General features: G+C 42.8%; 1 protein-coding gene across 2 annotated transcripts in view; it reads right to left on the bottom strand.

Annotated features, from left to right (window-relative positions):
• Positions 1–5779, bottom strand: part of efl1 (elongation factor like GTPase 1) — a 93572-nt gene extending 87793 nt beyond the window's left edge. Inside the window, exons 1-4 of one of the 2 annotated variants that reach the window (XM_088296337.1) lie at positions 5519–5779; positions 5240–5338; positions 4852–4919; positions 3860–3944 (exon numbers count right to left, since the gene is read on the bottom strand). In XM_088296337.1, the coding sequence (XP_088152463.1) occupies positions 3860–3944; positions 4852–4919; positions 5240–5330 (244 nt within the window). In that variant the 5' untranslated portion in view covers positions 5331–5338; positions 5519–5779. The remainder of the gene's footprint in view (positions 1–3859; positions 3945–4851; positions 4920–5239; positions 5339–5518) is intronic. The other variant, XM_088296338.1, reaches the window with a different exon arrangement.
• Between the last annotated feature and the right edge of the window lie 16676 nt (positions 5780–22455).

The raw sequence follows: 22455 nt of genomic DNA, 5'->3' as shown, positions 1-22455 counted from the left end.
GTACGGCCCGGGGAAGAAAGCTGCATTGTATTAAAAAATTTGAATTTTCTTTAAAATCTGTAGTTCTTGTAATATCCGCTAGGGGGCGCAGTGTTTTAGTACATGTAGACAACATGAAAGCAACACTGCGGCGGAACTAGGACCACCTTAACCTGGTAAAATTGAACGTCTGTACAGCGTCTATTGGCGACAATTGCATTATCTGCTTTTCCGTTTGCCTCATACCCTCATCAGCAAAATGTCTTTGTCAAAAAGGAGAAAAGTAGACAAAGAGTGTCGGACTTTTCAAGAAAAATGGACATGTTCTTATATGTTCACGGAGGTGAATGGGAAACCCGTGTGCCTGGTGTGCCAGCAGCAAGTTTCGGTGCTTAAAGAATACAATATTCGGCGCCATTACGAAACTCAGCATGGTGAAAAATACAGCAGTTTGCATGGAGAATTGAGAAAACAGAAGGTAAATGAAATGGCGCGTTTGAAGAAACAGCAATCTGTTTTCACCCGGAGCCGAGAAGCCAGTGATGCTGCGGTGAAAGCCAGCTACCTAATTGTGAGCCAAATAGCAATGGCATCAAAGCCGTACAGTGATGGAGACTGCTTGCTGACGGCTGCTGAAATTGTGTGTCCTGAGAAGCGACATGCCTTCGCCAATATAAGCTTGACAAGAAATACCGTGGCAGACAGGATTTCAGAACTCTCTGCAGATTTGGACCACCAACTGAAACGCAAAGTGGAGTCATTTGTGGCATTTTCTGTTGCAATTGATGAGAGTACTGATATCACGGACGTCGCTCAACTGGCCATATTCATTCGTGGAGTTGACAAGACTTTGACTGTCACAGAGGAGTTTCTCGAGCTGGTGCCGATGATCGACACCACAACAGCTGAGGACATTTTCAGCTCCGTCGTTGGAGCGCTGGACAGAGTCGGAGCGGACTGGTCACGCGCCGTAAGCCTGGCTACTGATGGTGCGCCGTCAATGATCGGTAAAAAGGCAGGTGTTGTGACAAAGTTCAGAGATAAAGTACAAGCCGCAAATGGGGGAGGTAATTTTTGGACATTTCATTGCATTTTGCATCAGGAGGCATTATGCAGCAAATCGCTAAGAATGGATCACGTCATGGAGGTGGTTGTCCGAACTGTTAATTTAATCCGAGCCAGAGGTCTCAATCATCGTCAATTTGACAGCTTTCTCAGTGACTGTAACATTATCCATGGTGTGCCTTATCACACGAACGTACGATGGTTAAGCAGAGATTTACGTGACGAAATCGGGCAATTCATGGAGAAAAAAGGTAAACCTGTTAAGGAATTACAGTGCCATCTGTGGCTGCAGGACCTTGCGTTTATGGTTGACATCACAGAGCACTTGAATATTCGTAACAAAATGTTGCAGGGACGCAAAAAAATCATAAGCCAGTATTATGACAGCATACATGCATTCAAGTTAAAGTTCGGGTTATGGGAGACGCAGGTGGCAAGCGGTGACCCTGCTCATTTTCCCTGTTTAAAAGATATGTGCGCAGCAAGCGTTAATTCTGACGTGAAACAGTACAAAGAGAAGATTTCAGGGCTGTTGATGGAGTTTGAGAAAAGATTTCAGGTTTTTAGCGAACTCGAAACAGATTTTGCAGTTTTTCGCTCACCATTCACAGTCAAAGCTTCTGATTTGCCCGTTGCCATGCAACTTGAAATCCTTGATTTGCAGTGTGATGTAGAACAGATTTGCCTCTGTAGGCTTGGACACATTTTACAAGTAGCTCCTACCAGGCTATCCCACATTGCTGCAAAAACATTGTCCATGTTTGGGACAACCTACCTTTGTGAGCAAGTTTTCTCACTAATGAACATTAATAAAACAAAGCTGCGCTCAAAGCTCACACATAAGCATTTGCATGAGATTCTGAAATTGGCTGCTTCTCAGGACATGATGCCTAATATTGATGCACTTGTGCAGGATAAACGATGTCAAGTTTCAAGGGCAAATTCCAAGCGAGACGAATAATTGCTGTGAAAGTTATTCATTTGTTCAAATTGCTTTCCAGATGTCAAAAAACAGTGTTTTTAAGTTCCACAAGGCTATTACTAAATGTTTTTGGAACATTGTTACTATCCCTGTGATCAGTTTTATGCACAACACACTCAAATATATGTTTAACTGTGTAAAAGTGTTGTTAAAATTGCACATACTTTATTTATGTTTATTGTTCTCTTGTTCATAATATATTGTTCATAATGTAAAAGGAAAATTCTGTTAATAAACATTTTGATAATTTACTTATTCTTTGCACTGATTATTAGTATTAGTGACTAATACAAAGGAAAAAAGTGGGCTTATTGTTAGTTCTATGTAATTTTGCAATGAGTTTACTGGTCCGGCCCGCTTGATCTCAAATTAAGCTGTATTCGGCCCGCAGACCAAAGGGAGTTTGACACCCCTGGTCTAGCCTATGTTTACATTTTTAGTTTCAATATTTAGTCATTTTCAACAGAGCGCACTTATACACTAAATATTTAGCAATGTTCAAATTAAACACCTTTGCCAGTCAAACAAATATAAGGCGTTTATTTCACGTTCAAGAAAATGTGGCTCCAGGAACTTAAGTTTGCCACTTCCAGAAAAAAACAGTAAAATATCTCCTGCAGAAATATATCAAGTGCTAAGCATTGAGTTAACATCTTTAACCTTTTTTTTCTCAAATCAAAGAGTTATCAGCCTAAAAATAAAACGGAAAGCCTAATTATCCAAGTAAACCAGGTCAACATGTTCAGTACACAATCAATAAAAATGGCTGTCCTCATGAAAAACTAATTCAAAATGAGCTTTGACACCAACTTTTCTTTTGAATATTTTTTTAACTTCTCTTAATGAGAAAAATGAGTTTGTGACTGCCCTGCCAGTGACTTAATTCTGGGTTGGAACGGAGTCAGGGCCATTGGGATTTGGTAGATTATTTCACCCATCTGGCCTTTGTCTTTTCCTTTAAATAATGTTTGTGCAACCGTAGTTAAGCACTCCTTCACAACTTCCCCATCACTGAATGTTTTTCTATGTTTACCCCAAAATCCATGATACTTTTACTGAATATTCGTTTGCATGGCGCTGGGCTGTAAACGAAAATGTAAAAATCTGTTATACTGCACTCGAAGTTCGATGTTTTTGCGTGCGCTCACCTCAAACTTCAGCGGATAACTTTGCAAAAAAAGGGCGGTGCTTTGTTTCGTAGTGGCGCTTTGCAATGTTGCGACAGTTTCGGAGCATATGATGCACACTGGTTTTTCATCGACTGAAGCCAGAACGAAACTAAATTTCTCTGTCCATTCATTTAAAACAACACGCATCGACCTTGCTAACTTTTTAGCAAGGCATACTGTCAGCAGCACTCTCTTCCGGTCTGCTGCGCAATTGGCAGTGGATCGTAAACAAAAGATTTGATTGGCTCAAATCAGTGACGCCTTTTCCGTATTAACTAAAATTGCAGCGCCAACGTTTGCGAATGCACCCTGAAAAAAATTCATCGTAGATAGGTCATGGGTCCGGTCCGAACCATCGCGCGGTCCGGATCCGGACCACAGTCTCCACCATTTGGTGATGCCTGCTCTACAGGGTCGTGGGAGGGTGCTGGAGCATATTCTATTTGATTTGGAGCAAAAGGCAGATTACACCTCGAACTGGTCACCATCCAGTCACAGGGCGCACACAGACATCATCACTAAGTGGGAACCGATTTCACACTGCCCGCACACAAGTCAGGCGAGTGTACCACTTCACTATCAGAGACCTTGTTTCTAATACTGTATCAATAATATCGGCAAGTTTTTCATCAGTGCAATAATACTGACTCGCTCTCAATCTTACCCTCTTGGTAATGAAGCGAGATGGCACTGGACTTCATGGTAATTCCTCTGATCTGTTCATCCTCTCTGCTATCCAGATACCTTAGCTGTAAGATCAGCACCAGCCAGAACATAATGAGGAAACAGAAAGCAGGTCAAGTTAAAGTATGTATATATGTTTTAAAGAACATTGATTCCCAACCAATGTGGCATGACACGTAAATGTAGTATGCAAGACCAGGGGTAATGTGTGAAATCTTCCAATTTCACTTACTGTAATTTGACTGAAAGTGATTATCAATTACAAATACTTTGTAGGTTGATTACCTCCGCCAGCAATATAGAGTGAAAGGCAAAACAGTGAAATTCTCTCTGGTGGTAGAGGTTTTTTTTATGTAGCATTATTATTTTTTCAAACAAATTTCCTAAGGTTGTGTGTTACATTATAAAAAACAGGAGGTCTAAAGAATGATCTTGTAAATTTCTTCACATATAATTAAGGAATCAAGGTGTAGTAAATATGAAGCCAATGTTACTTGAGTTCATCTGCCATACATGGGTAAGTGTACATAAAATTAAATACAATCGATTATTTTGGCCAATGCTTGAAGACCAATAATGAGACGATTTAATCCGTCTGATCAACCAGTCTGGACCTGCTAAATATACCAAAAATTTCGCTATGTTGGCAACACTGTATACACAGGCCATGCTTGCTTGCAACCTCGTGAACCTGCATCCACCTAAGTGCACATAAAATAAAAAGCAAAACTGTCAGCATAAAAGCAACGCATATTTTACGTTTTACTTTGACTTCAGGGTCACTGTGATAGCCGGTCAGAGACTGGGGGCGGGCCAGACGTGGCTCCCTGGGTCTTAGTTTTGCAAGAGATGGTATTGATGATGAAATCAGATTATATTGATTGTTTTAAGTTAAACAGGGGTACCTTACTTTTTTTTGATAAAGGGAGACATGTTATATCTTATACTGGATGTATGCAGACAAAAACTTACCTTCCCTGCCAGGCGACTTGATATGATACCGTTGCTTGCCACTAAGCAATCAGCAAGAGTAGTTTTACCTGAAAAAAAAATCTTAAAATAGGATCATCATGTTTTCTTCTTCATCGAACCATTATTTTCGATTATGCCAAGAACTTGACGGGAGAAAGGTGTTACCACCTGACATTTTGAGCACATACTGTAGGAGGTTCAACCATCGAGAATGTTATTTTAAACATGATAAAAAGAATAATTTACTGTACTATTAACTGAAAATCACCCTATAATTTGGGGGAAATGATATACTATTGATAACATTACATTCAGTTATACTACTTGCATATTTTCTATTGTCAAACTCTAAAATGAAATGTGTGCCAAGGCCAACGAATAAACTCACCGTGGTCAACGTGTGCCAAGATGCAAAGGTTTCTTATATTGGCTGGATTTTTCTGTAGTTCAATGATCCTATCCAGATTGGTATGCCCCATTGCGAACCCTAAAATATAAGATTCACACACAATAATAGAGCGACCATGATACAGTTCGAATGTGCCATAGTGGCAGACTTTGCGACGGATTTGAATTGGATGGTTAGTAGAAAAAATATTTTTTTCCCTCAGCAGTACAGTGTACAGTATTAAGACAATCGAAGCTGTCAAGATAGCACAATACAAACCTGAGATACTACTGTGTGAACAGCAGGCGTTGTAAAGTGGGATTTCTCGCGAATCGAGTGGCGATATTAGAGAGAAATAATCTCAAATTACAACACGATTTATAATAATTCTACACAATACTTCATGGCAAGTAGTGACATCCAATTTAAATAGCTGAACAATATGACAATATTGTATTCTAAATCAGCCATATCTCACGCCGTTGCTCCGGGCGGAAGAAGTCCTTGATGACGTTGCGCGTCATCTTCTTCATCTGTCCTATTTCGGCAGTGTAAACGCTACATGGCGTATTACTGCCATCTCAGACATTTACTTCAACTACAATTTATCATTTACGACTGAAAAATGAAAAAGCCCGTCATTACTATGGAGAACTTAAAGTAACGAAATTAAATAAATAGATACACTATGCAATTTTTAATTACAATCGTCATTAAGACAATCGATTCATAAATTGTTTCATTCCTTCATTATTTATGGAATTAAATAAATCAGAGGAATAAAATAATGCACCATAAAATAAAATAAATGTGTCATTAATTAAATGTTTAATTCATTAATTAAATATGAAATCAATCATTCGCTGCCAGTGACGGGAAGAGACGCCAAAAATTACATTCATTTTACCTGCGCTGGCAGTGAATGAGTTAAATAAATAAATGTGGTACCAAGCAATTATATTGATTATATGTTTAAAAATCTATATAATTATTTCTGTATTTAATTATTTCTGTATTTAATTAATTATTTCATGGTTCCGCATGTATGGAGGACTGAAAGTGCCAAAATTAAATAAATACACCATGAAATGTTTAATTAAAATGTTCTTTAAAAAAAATAAATGTTTCATGTATTAAGTAAATGTGGAATTAAATAAATATGTCATTAAGTACATTGTTAATGATCATAAGCAAAAAAAAAACTATAATTAGTTATAAATATTCAGTGAATTATTTCTGTATTTAATTATTTCATGCTCGCGCGTCGCAGTTTTTATGAAATGTATCTGTCAAACTCACCCACCAAAGCTATTGGGCGGGGCTAAACGCTGACAACTCAAATCTTGTCTAAATCCATTGCTTTGGCCTGTAGTGGTTGCAAACATGGCGGCCACGACAATGGAGGACTCTCATTAGCTCCCTTAATTGAGCGGTCGAGGCTTGTATTTATTTGTTTTGCGTGAGTAGTAAAACCAATGTAGAGATGAACAGCGTCACTCACTGTGTGGGAGAATTTTCACTAGACACTCGGTTGGCATCAATTCATTATTCTGGAATTGATTTGCCTTGACTTGATGAGCAGTCCAACCAATCAGATGTTAGGATCTGCCAACCAAACTTTGATGGACGAGTTTGACAGATATAATTCATGAAAAAACTGCAGTAAATGGCAACTTGTTTTCCCCGTTTCATTTGTTACAATAGTAAAGATAAAGGAGCGGCGTGAAGACATCACAAATTACAATTTTAAACTTGTGTATAAAGTTGGAAGAGAGCTTGAAAATCTTAAACCATGGTTTGCTGTAAACGAATTGTCTGTTAATATTAAGAAATCCAAATTTACGGTTTTTCGAAATCCCTGAAAAATAAAAGGGAATATTATTTTAAGAATTTGTAATGGTTATATTGAAAGAGTATTTGAAACAAAATTTCTGGGAGTAACAATAGATTATAAATTAACATGGAAACAATCAAATACATAAAAAGAACATTAATACACAAGTCAAGACATCTTATATATCTTACATACACCTTACATATTTATTATTACCTTGATTTTTCCCCATTTGTCCTATTGTGTAGAGTTATGGGGATCTACCCACCAAATTACAATAAAAGTGGTTGTGGTTTTGCAAAAGAGAGCAATCTGTCAGGTTTTGTTGGAGGAAGTGAGGCAAGAGAAACTTAAACGGTTAATACACTTCGAGGGTATTGTTGATTCGTTCATTATTTATTTATTTTTTTTGTGAATGTTCAATTGTACGATTTCTTGTGCTTCGTTAAATGTGAGGGGACTCCAAGATCTTGTTAAATGGAAAGCTTTATTTTTGTTTTGTAAAGGGCGCAAATCACACTGTCTGTTATTACAAGAAACCCATTCTTCTGACACTGATGTGAAATTTTGGACCAATATGTGGGGAGACCAAATGTTGTTTAGCCATGGAAGCAACAGATCAGCTGGTGTTGCCATTTGTTTTCACCGATTTCCAGATGTCTTAGTCACACACAGAACAGATAATGAAGGTCACTGGTTAATTGCCGTTTTAGAATTCAAAAGTAATTTTCTGATTTTGGTCAATGTATATGGTTACAAATATCTTTTCCAAAACAGACAATTGTGAGAAAATATTACTGCTGTGGTATTAGAGCTTAAAACACTTTCCAAACAGCCTGGATTTTGATGAGGGGGTGTGTTGGAATTTATCTTTAAATCAATGTTAGAATTTAATTTTAAACCAATGTAAACTCAAATTAATAATCTGACTCCAATTTGTGACTTTACCCAACTCTCACTCATCCAACAATATGCGCGCTCGTTCTGCAATAGAAAGGTATCAGGAAGCCGGCATTTTCACACACGAGTGGATTTATCCCGAACACACAAGTCTACACTTTGGGCTTGGGTCCCTCTCAATACAGCTCTCTTTGTCTCCGCTGTTCAGCATTAATTTATAGACACAATATGCAAATGACACAGAGACAAAGGCATCCTGGCATGATTCTATTGGCTATGTGTACGCTGCAGTTAACTTTAGCTTGCTTTTATTGGTCTTTCTTCAAGTGGTGGCTCCTCCTGCTTGTGGTTGAAGGGTCCAGTTTCTTGTCGACCCCTTCCCCCTCGAGGTATCTGTCTCCGTCAGGCACCAACCTAAAACCTCCCAAACCTTCACATTCTTTCACTTTCTTTGTTCAGCTTCACCAGCCACACACACAGCATTCCACAGAATAACAGTGACACAGGATGCAGGACATCGAATAAAACTAGCCAGGTTTCAACTCTTCCACTCCTTTATGTGTGACTGGAATATGGCCCCCCGATGAGTGGGAAGATAGATGGTCCTCCAAATTCGACAGTCAGCATTTTAATCCCCTTATGGAGGACTTCGTAAGAAATAATGTTGTAGTTGATATTTGGAGAAATCAAAACCCTGGGATAAAAAACATACTCTTGGTTCAAACCAAATGGAGCTGTGCGTTCTAGAACAGACGACTGGCTTGCAACAGATACGCTTGAGGAATTTATTTTGAAAGCCTTAATTTCTAAAGCGTCTTTGACGGACCACTGTGTCATTAAAATTACTTTAAACTTGATATATTGAGAAAAGAAAGACAAAGGTTACTGGAAATTTAATTCTAATCTACTAAAAAACAAAGAATTTTGTCTCAAAATAAAAGAAATTATAACAGAAATTGAAAATGCCAACATAATTACTGTAATAAGTGGGAATATGTTAAGTACAAAATTAGAGAACTAGCAAAATATTAAACTATGAAAGAAAAAAGGAAGAAAGCAATTTGAGATTAGTCAATGTTGTGGCAAACCTGATCCGACTAGCGAAGATAAAGAAAGATTATTGGTTCTGCAGTCCAAACTTGATGACATCTTCCTAAAGAGAGCCGAGGGTGCTTTTATAAAGCAGTAGCAAGCTTGTTAATTAATTCCAGAGAATACAAAGAAAACAAAAGTATTGAGAAGGAAATTTTTACTTTTTATAGCAAGCTCTATTCATCAGTATACTCTTCTTCAGATTCAACCAAATTCTTTGAACAAATTGCAAACCTTCAACCAAAAATCGAGATGACATTAAAAGAAATTTGTGATTCAGACTTTAAAATTGATGGATGAGATGTGGTCATTTTGACTTTGCCTTTAAATAAAGCCCCAGGCTCTGTTGGGCTTGCAGCCAACTTCTTCAAGTTCTTCTGGAAAGATGTCAGATGTCTGTTGTTCAAGGCAATTCAAGAATGCGTCGCACAACAAGAACTGACGCCTAGTATGAAACAAGGCCTGATAACACTAATTCCTAAACATAACAAAGATAAAAGATTATTAGACAATTTAAGACCCATCACACTTCTCAACACCGATTATAAATTGCTTTCTGGATGTATTGCAGCTAAAATGAAACAAGGTCTGTCACAACTCATTGACGAAACACAGTCTGGTTTTCTGGGTGGACGTTCTATTCACAACAACATACGGCTAGTTTTAGATCTGGTTGAGTATAGTCATGTATTGTCGAAAGAAGGGTTCATTCTTTTCCTCGCTTTTTACAAGGCTTTCGACTCAGTTCAGAATCAGAATCAGAAATTAGAAATACCTTTATTGTCATTGTACTCAAGTGTGCAACGAGATTAGAGAGCTCCCCTCTCCAGTACAATACAACAATAATTGAATTAAGTATATAAATTAGATAAATAAGAGAATAAATAGTGAGATGGAAAATAATACGAAATAGGATATATAAAAACACATCACGTCGCTGTTCTGCAAGTTAAGGGTGGTCGTGTGTGTGTGTGAGCGTTTAGAATGGAGATGGCTCTTGGACAGAAACTGTTTCTCAGTCTATTAGTCCTTGATTTGATGCACCAGGTCGAACAGGTGTGAGTTTGGGTGGGTATTGTCTTTGACGATATTGAGAGCCCTGCTGAGGCACCGGGCGGTGTAGATGTCCGACAGTGAGGGGAGAGGGCAGCCAATAATCCTTTGTGCTGTTTTGACCGTCCTCTGGAGCCTCACTCTGTCCGCCTCAGTGCAGCCGCTGGACCAGGTGGAGACACAGTACGTCAGCAGGCTCTCGATGGACGAGTGGTAGTAGGCCAGCAGCAGCTTCCTGTCCAGGTTGAATTTCCTGAGGACTCTCAGGAAGTGCGGACGCTGGTGGACCTTCTTTACCACTGCTGTGGTGTTGTGTGTCCAAGAAAGGTCATCGCAGATCTGTACTCCCAGGAACTTGAACGTGTGGACCCTCTCCACACACACGCCTTCGATGCAGAGGGGAGGCGGCACCGTCTTGTTCCTCCTGAAGTCGATGACGATCTCCTTTGTTTTTGCAATGTTGAGTTGCAGTCTGTTGTCCTCGCACCAAGCCGTCAGTCTCTGGACCTCCTCTCTGTAGGCTGCCTCACCTTCCGAGATCAGACCGACCACGGTTGTGTCGACAGCAAACTTGACGATGGTGTTGTTACCGTGGGCCGGGCTGCAGTCGTAGGTGTAGAGGGCGTATAGGAGAGGGCTCAACACGCATCCTTGAGGGGAACCGGTGCTCAGCGTATGGGTGGAGGACGTGTAGGGGCCGAGCAACACAGTCTGGGGTCTGTTGGTCAGAAAGTCCTTAATCCAGATGCGTGTGAGGGCAGGAGGCCGAGAATGTCCAGTTTGGCGACGAGGATGTCCGGGATGATCGTGTTGAATGCCGAGCTGTAGTCCACAAAGAGCATCCTGGCATAGCTCTGCTGTTGTTCCAGGTGGCCCAGCACCACATGCAGAGCAGTGTCGATGGCGTCCTCAGTGGATCTGTTAGCCCGGTATACAAACTGGTAGGGGTCCAGAGTGGGAGGAAGGCAGTCCCTGATGTGCTGGAGAACCAGTCTCTCGAAGCACTTCATGAACTGGATGTCCATGAAAGTTGGAGTACAATCAAAAGAGAAGGACTTGGACTTTTTGGTGAACTATTTAATTGCACTTGCAAAACACTTTATTCACAGATGTAAATACTTCAAAGTGAAACCCCACATCAACAATTGGATGAATGACCTCAAGCTCTACAAAAAATTCTTGTACGACATAACGAACAATAGGAGATTGTTTTCTTTCATGGAACATTTTGCCCTTCTCAATGGAGATCCTCACATTGTTCTTACCTGTGTTGGAATTTAGTTTTAAATCAATGTTAGAATTTAATTTTAAATCAATGTAAACTCAAATTAGCAATCTGACTCCAATTTGTGACCTTACCCAACTCTCACTCATCCAACAATATGCGCGCTCGTTCTGCAATAGAAAGGTATCAGGAAGCCGGCATTTTCACGCACGAGCGGATTTATTCCTAATACACAGATTATTGATTACATGTGCACCTGGGTCTCGGGTCCCTCTCAATACAACTCTGTACGCCTCTATTGCCACCAGCAGACGTACTCTACATCCGAGTTGCCCAGTAATGATTCATACTATACAATATGCAAATGGCACAGCAACAAAGGCATCCTGGCATGATTCTATTGGCTATGTGTATCCTGCAGTTAACTTTAGCTTGCTCTTATTGGTCTGTCTTCCCCCGCCGAATCCCGTGGCTCCTCCTGCGTGTGATCTTTTGATGGCTGCTCCTTCATCCACTGCCCCCCGAGTCATCTCGTCTCGCTCAGCACCGTCTGCTTCTAAAACATTCCATTCTTGCACATTCCTGCACCCCACACACCGTTCTGCTCCACCAGTCACACACAGGATGCAGCAACATCTAATGATCTACACCAAGCACAAATTCCTGTATTCATTTATTCCCTCTCATGACCTCAGACGACTGAGGTCATCACTCGAACACCTTGTTTTATTGTTAAACACGAGCTAAAAATCAATTGCCATAAGCTAAAAATCATCAAACAATTAAAAATTAGTAAAAAATTAAAAATCAATAGAAAATTTCATTCTAGTAGAAAATCAGTAGAAAATGTCATTCCAGTATAAAATTTAATTCCCTCCTCATGGCCTCAGGTCCCTGAGGCCATCTTCACATACTCACATCCCGGACTCCCGGAGGGCCACAGCTCTCGCTGCCTCCTGGGGGTCCTTCTGAGAGATCATCATGTATTGGCCACCCAGAGGGAGTGGCCCCAACGTGCGTTCAATTGTCTTAACAGTTAATGATCTGATACATGGAATACAGCAACATCCGCATAACACCATAATAGCGGCAAACACAGCGATAGAAATCAGTACTGATGCAATCAAGCTTTTATATTTACCAAAGACGTTTAACCAGTCCGAATACCAACTGGTGTCCACACCTGAGTACTCCTTCATTTTGTTACTTAGCGTGCGCAGACCCTCCAATGCCTTGGTAAGGCGACCGTCAGGAGACGTATTGTTGGGAATCAGTGTACAACACTGATCCCCAAAAATACCACACACTCCTCCTCTTTCAGCTAACACCATATCTTAGCCCATTCTATTTTGGAATGCCATAAGAGACGTGGCAGCCAATTGCTCATGCACTGCCTGGAGTGCCGAGGTGGTGAAGATCGCCAATCGTTGGACATTATAGTGGACACAATTAATCCGGTCCACATTTTTGTTTACTGTAACGAACAGGAAAAGACTCTCCCATCCTGCCGCAATTTGATCCACCAATTTATACTCGACAGGGACCCCTCTTGGGACTCCAATTGCATCTATATTAGTGGGATCTCCTGCATTCAACCATTCTTACATGTCCCTTCTCTTCCTTGTAAGGAAGGGGATTCTTCTCCGTTGTCCAACACTTTCCCATTCCATTTTGGCCAGATCTAAGGCTGTCACACTAACTGGCATGATCAGCGTTACCAGGGCGCACTTACCTGAGGCATTGGTGGGACGCCTATCGTACAGCACTTTCTCTCCACACCACAGCCAAACATCAGCACAAGCGAGAGGGATTCCTACTGGCAAAGACACATTTTCATTACACCATGACTCCTGGTTATTTCCAATCCCAGGGCCAGTCCCATTTAACTTTAAGCAGGTGAAATTTTGTTTTGCAACTTGGGTGTGTTGGAATTTAGCTTTATATCAATGTTAGAATTTAACTTTAACCCAATGTAAACTCAAATTAGTAATCTGACTCCAATTTGCGACCTTACCCAACTCTCACTCATCCAACAATATGCGCGCTCGTTCTGCAATAGAAAGGTATCAGGAAGCCGGCATTTTCACGCACAAGTGGGTTTATTCCCAATACACAGATTTCTACATGGCACCTGGGTCTCGGGTCCCTCTCAATACAACTCTACACCTCTCTTGCCACCAGCGAATGTAACTAACCGAGTTGCCCAGTAATGATTAATACTATACAATACGCAAATGGAACAGAGACAAAGGCATCCTGGCATGATTCTATTGGCTATGTGTATCCTGCAGTTAACTTTAGCTTGCTCTCATTGGTCTTTCTTCTCCCGCCGAATCCCGTGGCGACTCCTCTTGGTTGTGCTTTGTTCATCTCGGCTTTCCCCTCCTTCTGGTGATCCTGCAACATTCCATCCTTGCACAACCCCCGCAAGCCCCATTCTGTTGCTTATGCTCCCACACACACAGTTTCACCCCCACAAACACTCTCAGCATTTTACAGTATCACATTTTCATACACTGGATGCAGCAACATCTAATGAACTATGTTCAGCTCAAACTCTTATATTCCTTTAATAGTCAAATGTATGAAATCCTTTAAGTGTAACCGAAGTTTAGACCATGCTAATGACAAGACCCTCAGGAGAGGACTGCAGAAAGATTGGATCACGGCTGCAACAAAAGAGGTGTGAACGAGACACCTCTGAAAAAATGGACTTTCATGCCGGAACAACAAAAGTCATGCTGGTGGCTCCTAGCAGTCTACCCTTTGCTCTGTTTAAATCATGACTGGCATGATTACATTATCCTTTAGGTGTCAAAAATAGGCTTTTTCTTTTCCATTCCTGTCAGTGGAAAGGTCAAGTCCAATTGGCCGCACTCTCCTTGGAGAGTCTTTGGAGGTTTCACAGGCCAATCTTGATATCGAGGCTGATAATTTTCCAATTTATAGACCACATCATTCCACGGGTGTGTCCAATTAAAAATTGTCACCCAAGTATTCACCTGTGTCGGTTGTTTACATTTCAGATTTAGCAGTAGTTGTTGTGTCTGTGTCAGCGTCTTACCACCATCTCGCTCTGCTCCATACCATACCGTTCCATTACATGAATAGTACACCATCACTCGTTCTCCTTTCGCTCCATCAATTCTGTCATACTGCATCCTATGCCAACATAGTCCACACAAGGCACACGCCAGCAAGCAAAATAGTCAATAAAGTTAAACATTTGCATCGTCGTCGTCTTTGTTCAGACACTTTCGAGTCCGACTTTGATCCAATTCTCGCCATCTTCACATTCCCTCTCTTGACCTGCCCGTCCGGGCGGTCAACCTTTAAGCTCAACCTTGGCAGGCACAAAGTCTGGGGCGCAACTGTGAGTAATGGTATCACTTTTGTCCTTTAGTTTCCAATTGGATGGCGTGTGAGGTTCTAGCCAGAACTCTAAACGGTCCTTTCCAGCGAGGTTCAGTCCACCTCCGGGAAAGCACCCGGAGGTAGACGTACGGAGTGGTGTCCGACTCCAGTGATGCTGAATTCACTGAGTTCAAATATCTAATTGTGTTTAGAGATTACAAATTAAGCCTCGAGCTAACGCTCCAATTTTGACTGTCTTTTTTTGACAAATTTTTAAAGCAACCCAAATGAAATAGTAACCATTTACACTTAAAATAAAAAAATCCCCAAACTATAATAACGCAGATACCAAATTAAACCTTTTTCTTTTTTTTTTTTTTTACGGGAAGAATAGGTGCTCTCCAAGACATAGACAGCTCCAAGACCGCTGCAGTCTTCACCTCCTATTGTCTCCCGAATGCTTCAATCCATCTCCAGGCCGTGCCCACACTGATTCTGTCAACTGGGGGAGGGGGTAGAGACAGTAAAAACAATTGTGGAGCTGTGGAGCCGAGTCCCAAATCAGTCGGGCCCTGGGTCCACAACTCCTCTAGCAGAGACACACACAGAATTACCTCTTCCTAGCGACCCTTCACGGGAAATTTTGAAATTTAGTGATGTTCCCAAAACCGAACAATTTGTAGTGGGTGCTGAAGTATGATATCCTGAAAGTGACGCGGATTATTCAACAACTATGGGGCCTAGATCTTTAGTATGATGACGCGCATCAATATTCAATGTGCTTTGTGGCTCGGTGAAAGTAAACAATTCATACCATTTCCTCTGCTCAAGGACAAGGCACGCGTGCGAGGCAACGCCGGTAGACATAACAAATATATAATCCTAATGCAAGATCTACTCCTGACTAAATTTAGATGAATGCATTTTGATAAATCAAACCATGTGTGTGACCACATGTACAATGTAATTTCAATTGGTGAATTGAATGGGTGAAGGTTGCTACACCACTCAGACCAGAGCAGGAACAGGGCATACCCACCGCGGGAGGATGGAGAACCTAGTTTCAGAGCTGCCCTCCGATGTTTCAGTTTAGTTCAGCCACTGGGAAGGAAGAGAGCACGACATATGCTCCCTCCGAAGGATGTGCACAGTCAAGTTCAGTCCCATCCGGAAATGCCACTCGAATTCCAGTGTTCGTTCAGTCTAGGGCAGTGACTCAGGCAATCTCGAGAGTCCACATGGCTCACTGGGAGATGCGGAAGGAGCTCATAGCTCGCCCCAATATCCAGCACCATCAAAAACATGTCCATCCACCGTCCCCGGAATGCGGGGACCTGCCAGTCCTCGAACGCTGAAGCTCCGTGGCCCCCTGTCATGGAATGGGGTACCAGCGGGTTGGTGTCAAGAGTGCGTTGGGAGGCAATGCAAGCATAGTTGGAGGAGTGGGTAACGGTGGCGCCCCGTGTGCTGGTGGAGCTCTTTGCGACAGATATGGCACCGGACCAGAGGATGGCACATTCCAGAAAGTGACTCGGTATGGACAGCTCATTACCCAGTGACCCCACACCCCGCAGCAAGAGCGCACCCCACTCACAACCCCTGTCTATAACCACCCCTACCTCTGTTACCGCAGTCCTGACCTCGTTGACCGGCCTGCTATGGACAGCCAGTCTGCTGTGGCGCTGCGTCACCCGAACCTTGCCCACAAGCAGCAGAAGTGGAAGGAGCAGTTCCAATGGGAGCCGCATGCGTCGGCTGCTGCCTCAGCTGCTTCCCCTTTTTGTTTTAACATTTTTATCTCTCTTGGCCTCCTAAACCTGCAACTACAACAATGTTTAGACACACTCCTTAATCCAATCCCATATTTTCGTTTTCTGATGTCGTGCAAAATTATGTACAAAATGTGTTCTACTTCGAACGATTAGCATTTTTTCATTGATGGACTATTTCGCCTGATGTCTGCCACCGGAAGTGGCACGCCCTTGTGGACGGCCAACTGGAACAGCTGTGTAATGTCGACATTATTGGTCACTGCCGGAAGTCTCACTCCATTCACGTCTCGCCCTGGCCACATAGACCAGACCTGTCTCCCCCTTCCCCACCTGAAAGATACAGCAACATCGGCCCCAACGGGCCCAGAAATATCTGATGCACGGCACGGCCAATCTCACCTGAGGTGTCCCCATTTAGCTGGTGACCATCATGCTGGTCAGCAGGTCTGGCCTCGGCCTCAAGTGAGGACAGTTCCCGTTAAGTAAATTTTGTCCCGCATGTAACTCTGTAATCCCCTCTACAACGAACCTACCCTTGCGTGAAGTGAGTAACTTTTCATAAAAACAGCGCCAACGCTGTATATTATGGAAAAATCTAAACAATATAACAAAATTTTGCCCTATCCTGGACTGGGTGTGTGTTATCTAGTCGTGCACCCAATGTAAATAATAAAACCTGTGGAGCACCTGAGCAGGCTAAAGCCACAACTATATCTTAATCTGTTTTGTGGACCCTAAATTAGAATATCTTATATCTCCCTCCTTGTTGAGGAGAACCTCCGGGCTGGGCGTGGTGAGGCGCTATTTAAAGCGTTCTCCGGCCTTCTGGTCACACAGGTCACATGTCACCTCAAACCTGTGGAGAGAACTGGAGGAGTGGCACTTGCCAGTGAGAAGGGGGAGATTACCTCCATTCTGAAACTTTCAGTTTTGCATAAATTTGCTGTAATAACGTCAATCAATCATTCACTTGATGCTTGAATTTAATTGCTCCAATCTTTCTCCAATAACCATTTGAAAATCAATACTTGGGAGTGCAATAGGGATCCAGGTTGATCAAGCCTGTCCGCCCACTGCATCCCAAGTACTGTAAGGGCTTGCCGGTGTCCTCAATCAATTTTCTTTGTTTCTTTCCTGAGGCCCGTCCCTTAAACATTCACTCAAACCACATATACATACAAACACTTTTTCTTTCACACTTTCATTCACCAAAAAGATACTTTCCAATTCCGCACAGAGACCCCTCCCTTGGCGCGTCCGCCTTGATTACACTAAGATTTGTGCTGGCAGCTACTTAATTTTGCCTCAATTTAGCCAGCGTATGCCAAAGTTTACAACTGTGGGTCTCTTGATTTCCCCATTCACTCCCCGTGATGTCGTTTCTCCTCTCCTGGATGTAGCTGACGATACTGCACCTGTGACATCAAACAGCTCATAGATGCGGATGTTAGCAGTCTGATATTTATGGAATGCTGTCATGTCCCTTCAAAGTTGTCATGTCATCTGTCTTCCACCTTTGTCACATTTAAACCACATCAGTTAATGAATCATCTACAGAACTATTTAATCCAACTTTATATTGGGTAAACCAATCTCCAATTGCTAGATATTCTCCTCTAATCTCGTTGCACACTTGAGTACAATGACAATAAAGGGATTTCTTATATTCCCCGTTCCAAAGATTTTCTTTCAACATGATCCTAGAATATTTCACTTAAAACTTATCCCAAAACCAGAATCCCTTTGCTTAAAAATTTAAATTGTGACGTCCGGAGGACCGTGTGGAGGGAGTAGAGGACCCAAGAGCAACCAGGGAGAGGTTAAGAGGTTTTATTGGTAAGGTTAGAGGGGGAGCAGTGAAGTCTGGAACCGGGGAAGGGGAGCTGGAGGGGGAGCGGCGCGGTTGGTCAGATGCGGCTGCGGGAGCGAGGATCGGCGGGCGGGTGGCAAGGCAGCGGGGGCGGGGTGCGGAAGGCAGGCAGGCGGCAAAGCAGCGGGAGCGGCGAGCGGGAGGCAAGCCGGCGCTGTAGCGGAAGGAGCGCAGGCGACGTGATCGGCGTCGCGGGGGAGACGCAGGCGTGGTGGCGGGAGCGGGAAGCGGCAGGCAGGCAGGATCGGAGCGGCAAGGATGCATGCGGCGATCAGAAGCTCAACGGTGGGGAGCGAAGGCACGGACTCGGACGGGAGCTGGGCGGCTGGAGGGAGAACACGGAAACACAGGGGTTAAGCGCGATCGAGCGTCAGAGCAATCAGGCGTGAGCGAGGAGAGCGACGACGTGAGCCAAATACCACGGTTGGTCACGGGATAATCCGGCGTCTGGCTCCTGGCGACGCTGGGTTTTAAGCTGGCGGTGATTGCCGCTGATGGGCTGCAGGTGCGCAGGAGCCGACGCCTACGAAAGCCGGAGGCGTGCCTGGATGGCTGATGGAAACCGCCGGAGTCCTGAAACACATAACTCGCCAGGCCCCCCAAACCCGAACCACCACATAAATTTTAATAAGACTGTCGCTGCCCTGCTGTTCCCCAGGCGTCCCCTGCATGTTTCAGTGTCTAACTTGTGTTCTAATTCCCTGCTAATTTATATTTATTGTTAGGTTGAATATATATATTTTATCCCGTATTTTACTCCACTAGCACTGCAAAAGAATTGCTCCACAGTGCGACCCATGCTCGACCACCTGGATGAGAAGACCCCAAGAGACCGAACGCCTGAAAACTGGATTCAATCGCCGCAACATCAAAGGGTGTGCCTGAGACACACCTCTGAAACAAAAGGACTGTGACTTTAGTGCGAGAGCACTAAAAGGCATATCTGCCTTTTCAATCAGTTAACGACTGCCATTGATGCCTGTTTTTCCTCTTGTGTCTGAAATGTTTACATGTTCCTGCCGGTGCTCCCCCCTTGGGTAATTACAAATATCTTATCTTCAAACTTCTTTCAAGCATCCAGTCTCCTGGCTCCACTAGTTTAGTGCCCTGCTGGGAGACAGAAAAATCCTCACCACTCTAAATTTGTGCCTGTCCTTTGCCCTTCTAACACTTTTCACATGTAGTCAGCTAAAGTTGCCTCATCATCTATTTCCCATTTGTTCTTAAATTTGAGGTATTCTACAAGGCCTACCAAACAATGTTTTACAACGTCCCAGTCCTAAATACAATGAAATAAAATACAATGCAACTCTCTGTATCTAACTCAAATGAACTCACATAAACACATATACAGTAGACACCAGAAAAACAACAGAACAGCAACAGTCTCATGTTGAGTCAAAGGCCCGAATATTCATCTTCAAACGAGGTTTAAAAGTGGACAGAGAGGCGACTCGCATAACATTCAATGGAAAGTCACAGTGCTTATCGTTTTTACAAACAGTTTTACTAATTTCCATACACTGTGTCCACTGCCTCCTTTCTATCTCGAATATGTGCCAACATTCTGCTTTCCTTTTTCTGTAACTGCCGCGCTAACTTTGACATGTCCCATGTTCCGGATTCTCCGCAAAACAATTCATCCTTTTTTAATTTCAGAAACACCTTCCGATACCTCTCTTTTTAATTTTCTTTCTATTTCACTAATCAACTGTGATTCCATCTTAGCGTAATGACCATTAATCTCCGACCAGACTTCAGTCCGTTCGTCTGAAGTGCCACACCCGAGACCACTCTTATACGTCTTCTCCTTCGCCATCTTGAAATCCACCCGTGCGTGTCCCAACCGCTTTTTACGCAGAACAAATTTAGCCGTTACACTCACACCGCTTCCACACTGACACGTAAATCCCAGATTTTAAACCGTGTCCTGATACGTAAATCCCAGATTTTAAACCGTATCGTAACCACGAATAGTTCCAAACTATTCTAGTAGGTAAATCCCAGATTTTATACCCTACTAACGTCCACACTGTTACTCTTTTTTTTTTTTTTAATTTATTTATTTATTTTTTTCTTTTTACGCCGTTCCGCTCCTCCTTCCTCTTATAATTTAGCGTTGCCAATGCGCAGACTTTGAAAAGGATCTGCTTACCTTATTTCACTGTGGGCCCAGAAGGAAGGACGGTCGGATGTGCGGCTCCTTTATCCTTTATCAGGTCGTCACCTGGTGTGGACGTGGGTCATTCCATTCTTGCACATTCCTGAACCCCACACACAATTCCGCTCCACCAGTCACACACAGGATGCAGCAACATCTAATGATCTACACCAAGCTCAAATTCCTGTATTCCTTTACCTGTTTGTGTTTTATTTATTTATTTTTTTTAATTTTCTTGCTTTCCTAACAAGTGTCGTTCAACAAAGCAGTTTTATATTCAATATGTTCCTTAATTCTTTGTATATCGACAATTTCAACATTTATTAAAAAAAAAAACTTAAACGGTATTTAATTGACGAAATAAAAAGCAAACTAGGAACTTGGAATATATAACATATTAAAGTTAGTGATGTGTCCTCTGTGTCGAGACTCCGATGCGCGTACCGAGTTAAGTGGGAGCGAGTATTTGAAGCGTGCACCAAGAAAACGCTCGAGTGACGTAGGTGATGACGTTTGAAGCCTCAAAACCGGCCGTACCAACAAGACGTCATGGAGGTTTCCCGTTTTGTGAGGATTTGGGTAAGTTTTGTGAGAAGTTGGTAATTCGCTTGTCGATTAATATCAACTTATCACTGTTGTGGAGCCATTCAGGATGATAAAGAGTTTTCCCTGTTTGGGAACACTTTCATCTTATTATTACGAAAAACGGAATGAAAAAAAATACATCGGAATCATATTATATTATAATGGGAGGATTTGTTACTATTAAGAGATGGGATAGAACAACAAGAACAACATATAGCTATTAGTGGAATCAGTTAAAGCAGGGGTGGGCAAAGTTTTTGATTGGTGGGCCACAATGGGTTCTAAAATTTGACAGAGGGGCTGGACCAGGAGCAGATGGTGTGTGTTGGTAACCTTACCTCATCAGAGAAAAAAAAATACATTTACTGTATTTTTACGGCCAAAAGATCAAAGTTGAGGGTGCTATTTCTGTATTTGATACATAGATAGAACGCACCGTATCATTGGGCGCAAACAGAACCGAGCAGTCGCGCTGGCTGCTCAGTCGCGCTAGCGTGTTTTTAAAATGGCAGCGGGAGTTCGGTGGTACTTTATTTTAGCTTTTAACAACGTGCTGAAGTTGTCCTCATCCAAAAATGCACCAAGTCCTTGTCTTCTGTATCCAAGATAAACAGCTGGAAACGTTCTCCACCAAACACGAGAGTCATTATCAGTCTGCCTCGCCGTCTCGTTGCCGCGCAGCCCCTCAGATGGGATGCCAACACAATGCCGGTGTGAGCAAGTCATTAATCAACAAACGATGTGCGGTCACGGTGTTACATCAAAACTAAAACTATGACCCCAAATCAACTGAATAGCATAAGAGTGTAGGCCCAGCAAAATTCCGCCTCCCAGCCTACCATACAATACCTTAGTTTACATGCATGCACACTAAAACAGAAGATAGCATGGCTAGCTGTTTTTAAAAAGGCAACAGGAGCAAAACCGAGTTTGGTTGTATTTTATTGAACTACAGTGAACCCTCGCTACTTCGCGGTTCACCTTTCGCGGGTTCAGTGCTACGCGGGTCTAAAAAATATTCGGGGGCATTGTAGTTTCGCCAAGCGGCACGACGGGGCGCTGGAGCGGTTAGACGGCCGGCGTGCGCTGAAGAAGAGCGTGGGCGAAGAGGAGAGTGGACGAAGAAGAGCACGTTCCCCCGGGCACGATCTGTGGCGACGTTTCGCGCGGTTCGGACCGTACCAGTGCTCCGGCCGGCGTGCGTGGCAGTTAAGCCGTAGAGGAGCACCTTCCCCGGGCACGGGCGGTGCCAAGCGGCCCCTAAGTTTAACCGAATGGAAGCTCCGGAGGAGGAGGGCATGCTCGCGTCACAGTAAGCCAAAGAGGAGCACCTTCCCCGGGCACGAGCGGTGCCAAGCGGCCCCTAAGTG

The sequence above is a fragment of the Idiotropiscis lumnitzeri genome, chromosome 5 (genome assembly GCF_059441095.1).
Source record: "Idiotropiscis lumnitzeri isolate Australia: NSW breed Sydney's pygmy pipehorse chromosome 5, RoL_Ilum_1.0, whole genome shotgun sequence".
Lineage (NCBI taxonomy): Eukaryota > Metazoa > Chordata > Actinopteri > Syngnathiformes > Syngnathidae > Idiotropiscis > Idiotropiscis lumnitzeri.
The sequence above is the reverse complement of the archived record's forward strand: the minus strand, read 5'-3'. Positions and strand labels throughout refer to the sequence as shown.